General features: G+C 37.1%; 1 protein-coding gene across 1 annotated transcript in view; it reads right to left on the reverse strand.

Annotated features, from left to right (window-relative positions):
* Window positions 1–1,284: 1,284 nt before the first annotated feature.
* The window catches only part of AKIRIN1 (akirin 1), a 12,550-nt gene continuing 10,201 nt past the window's right edge, over window positions 1,285–3,633 (reverse strand). The window contains exons 3-4 of the mRNA XM_007947602.2: window positions 2,928–3,062; window positions 1,285–1,391 (exon numbers count right to left, since the gene is read on the reverse strand). Of these exons, the coding sequence (XP_007945793.2) occupies window positions 1,285–1,391; window positions 2,928–3,062 (242 nt within the window). The remainder of the gene's footprint in view (window positions 1,392–2,927; window positions 3,063–3,633) is intronic.

The following is a 3,633-nucleotide window of genomic DNA, read 5'->3' on the forward strand; positions in this document are numbered from 1 at the left end:
TTGCAGACCTAGGACCGCAGACTTTCGCTAAGTCATCATAATCACATCTAACTTCCATTCTAACTTATGATTCATATTCTGTGCCTGGAAACAGTCCCCTGTATTTAACAATAATACCTATACATAAAACAATCCACTGTTACAACTTATATGGTCACAAAACATTAATGATCTTCTGTAGACCAAGCAAATGTTTTTAACCATAATAATTGTCGTGCATCAAATTCACAGCCAGAATCCCCAAGATCAAAAAATTTGCACAATACAAATAATAACTTAAAATACACATACACACATATACAAACATTCTCACACACACTTCTTACAGAACTGTGCTTGGGGAAACTCCATTTGTTGAGTGCCACTGAAGGCATATTTTGCTAAACTGCTGCTCCAGGTATTTTGTTTGGAAAATCTATCACAGTAGGGCACAGTCGTTTATTGGATGAGCAGAAAAGAAATATATGCTTGTGGCAACCAGAAAGTTTCAAGGTCTTTCAAGTTGTATAAAAATGGACCCGCAGAAACGTTTAAGTGTTCTCAGGATGCAAAGTTGGAGTTGAAATGTGATATCAAACCAGTTGCAAAAAGTGTACAGCAGCCATCTCTTGAGGTTAAACCTGGTACCCAGATATGCAAGAAAGCCTCAGGACACATCTATAAAGAATTAGGAATTAAAAAAAAAAAAGAGGGTGAGAATACAAAAAAAAATGTAACGTCACTCTTTTTACATTAACTAATAGTGAATGTGATTAAACACAGTATAGAGGATTTAGTCATTACCATAAAGGTATTAAATCTCAACAGTTTATGAAATCTGACCCAGGCTCACAGTTTTGATATACAGCTGCTTATAATTTATGCTTTGAGTAACTGGTAGTTGCAAGATATTTAGAATCAAGAAATCTTGACCATATACCTGATAAGCCACCTTAAGGAATCACTTTTTATAAATTAACTACAGAACCACCGTTCTAGAAGAAAGGCAAGTGATAAATAAAGAGTTGGACTTTCTAGGTTTTAATCCTAGCTGAACCACTAGCTGTATGAGTTTGGCAAATTTTCAATGCTATCATTACCCGCAAAATGGGGCTAGTAACAGTTCCTCCTCCCTCATCAGGTTACTCTGAGAATTAAATAAACTTCAGTGAAAATTTAAAGGGTCTAGCACAGTGCTGGACACACACATATATGTTTTCAATGTTAGTTGGCTGGTCTTTCATATCATAGAGGCCTTTTGCTGTTAACAGACTGGATACTCTGTCAAAAACTTGCTCTTAGGGCTTAGAAAATACAAAGCAAAATTTGGCAGTACTTACAGCTTGTTGGCCTTGTCCCATATCGTCGCATAATCTGATCATGTGTGAATTTCACAAAAGATTCATATTGTTCTGCGAGGGGAAAGACAGGAAATACTATCCACAGAAAGGCTTTCCCAGTTTTTTAAGAACCAAGCGTCAGGGTCACATTCAGCTTCCCAGTCTGAATTCTCTATCCTCTCAGACCCTCCTTACAAAGGCCACTTTGAGATCTGCTTCTTCCTCTTAGATCCCAGAGCCAAATCCCTGCCTTCTAGATTTGGTCAACAATCACATAAAATATAACATCCTTCTAATAATAGCCTTTCTTCTGCTTTAACACCATTCCTTACAAGTGGCCTCCTAAGACAGACATGTATACTTACTACTATACCAAACCAAACTCATTGTCGTCAGGTCTGATTCATAGCGACACCCCTCCTTGGTTTCTGAGGCGGTATCACTACGGAAGTAGATTGCCCAATCTTCTCCCGAGGAGTGGGTTTGGACTGCCAGCCTTCTGGTTAGCAGTCAAATTGCCTTAGGTACTATGCCACCAGAGCTCCTACTTACTACTATAGGCCAGCAAATATGACCAAATCACCTCTGGGCATTAAGTTTTGAAGTTTTTTCTGAACTTTCTCACAAATTTCAAAGCAGACACTGAGTGAAAAACCTGAGTAGAAGAGGTAGAATGGCCAGAAAGCTAAAGAAAATTTTATACCTTTTAATTGTATTAAGTTGTATAGAAGAAACACTGAGGGAAAACTCAGTAGAAAAGTAGAAGGCAGTCTAGTAACTGACCAGAGAAGTGACTTAGACCCCACTGGTCTAGACAATTTTGAGGTGGGAGATGGGAGTAAATAAATTAGAACTTCTTCTTGTAATATACATTATTAGAATATTAAAGGATCAAAGGAGTTCTACTGTAAATAAACCTGTTTAACTTTGTTTAACCCAACAGTTCAAATTTTAAACTGATATATTAACATTCTGCAGAGCCATTTTTTGGGGGTCACCAAAGGAGGAAACAATACTGTTATAGGAAGAAGTAGCTGCCTAAAGTCTCTTTGATCACAATATGGCCCTCTCTCAATAAATAGGTATTATTTCACATTCCTAATTCAGATCCCTTCTTTTCATATAAAGCTCTAAACTAATCTGCCATCGCTAATCATGCCCTTTGTTCTAGCCTGACCTGGGCTTTCCTTTCTTTACTGTATTGTACTTCCATATTCATAGGATGCCTGACCTCCCACATCCATAAAGACTCCCACCAGGAAATTTGACTATGTTGACGCCACTCCTCCTAGCCACCTGTTGGTAAGTTAGCACCATCCCAGCCACCTGTTTACCCACCAGCTGGCCCAAATGAGCCACTGAATGAGTTTAGTAATATGGAGAATTCTCGTAAGAAAAACTTGGTTTATCTCATTTCAGAAATGGAAATGGAAATTCCTTCCATGTAATGTAATATTACAATCTTCAAAAAGAGCACCTTCAATATTCACAATTTATAAAGCCCTCTTGCATGAAGCCCTACTCTTCTTCTAAGTTATCATTTACTTAACTGGGGTTAATTCTTACTGAATGCTATTTAACAACGGCATAGCCATTGCCTTGTCCTACCTGCTAGTTTGGTATTGAGGATTTGCTCATACTCCTCCCGAATTTTATCTTCATAGTCTTTTAAGAGACGCTCACATATTATTCCAACTTGTCGAAGGGTAAAGGTGGGCTGGTCCTTCTTCATCCAGGAAGAACCTAACCAAAAGATAATGCTAGTTTACATAACACATTCTAGTTCAAATGAAGAACTTTATGCAAACATTCCACAGGATATAAAGATTACTTAGAAAAATGGTATTTGTCACTACTTTGCATGGAATACTTTTTACAAAATCCTGTCTCTACTAGCTGATCTGCATACAGATAAAATAATTCTGATGTTATAACAATTTGGGTCCACACACTATTCTCATTTGGTAAAGGGCAAGAATAAAAAGTTTAAAGCAGATATAAAGTATTCTGGATTAGCAAAAGTATATTCACAGCATATGTAAGCTACTTAGACCTTTGAAGATCATCTAGACCTATGTTTAACCAAGGAGGTGCATTATCATTATCTCTTCAATAATAAAAGAAAAGATGCACATTCTGAGTTAGTTTTGTTGTAGGGCTTCAGAATCTTTTATTTAAGCTCCATAGGTGATTCAGATAAGAAGTGGGGAGTTTAAAGCTCAGGAGACCAATGACTTGTCCAGTATAAAAAACTGTCAGCAAAGTCATTGACTTTTTTTTTTTTTTTTTAGGATTTGGGTGAAGATTTACAGAG

The sequence above is a fragment of the Orycteropus afer genome, unplaced genomic scaffold (genome assembly GCF_000298275.1).
Source record: "Orycteropus afer afer isolate SDZICR_OR568_19922 unplaced genomic scaffold, OryAfe1.0 scaffold00192, whole genome shotgun sequence".
NCBI lineage: Eukaryota > Metazoa > Chordata > Mammalia > Tubulidentata > Orycteropodidae > Orycteropus > Orycteropus afer.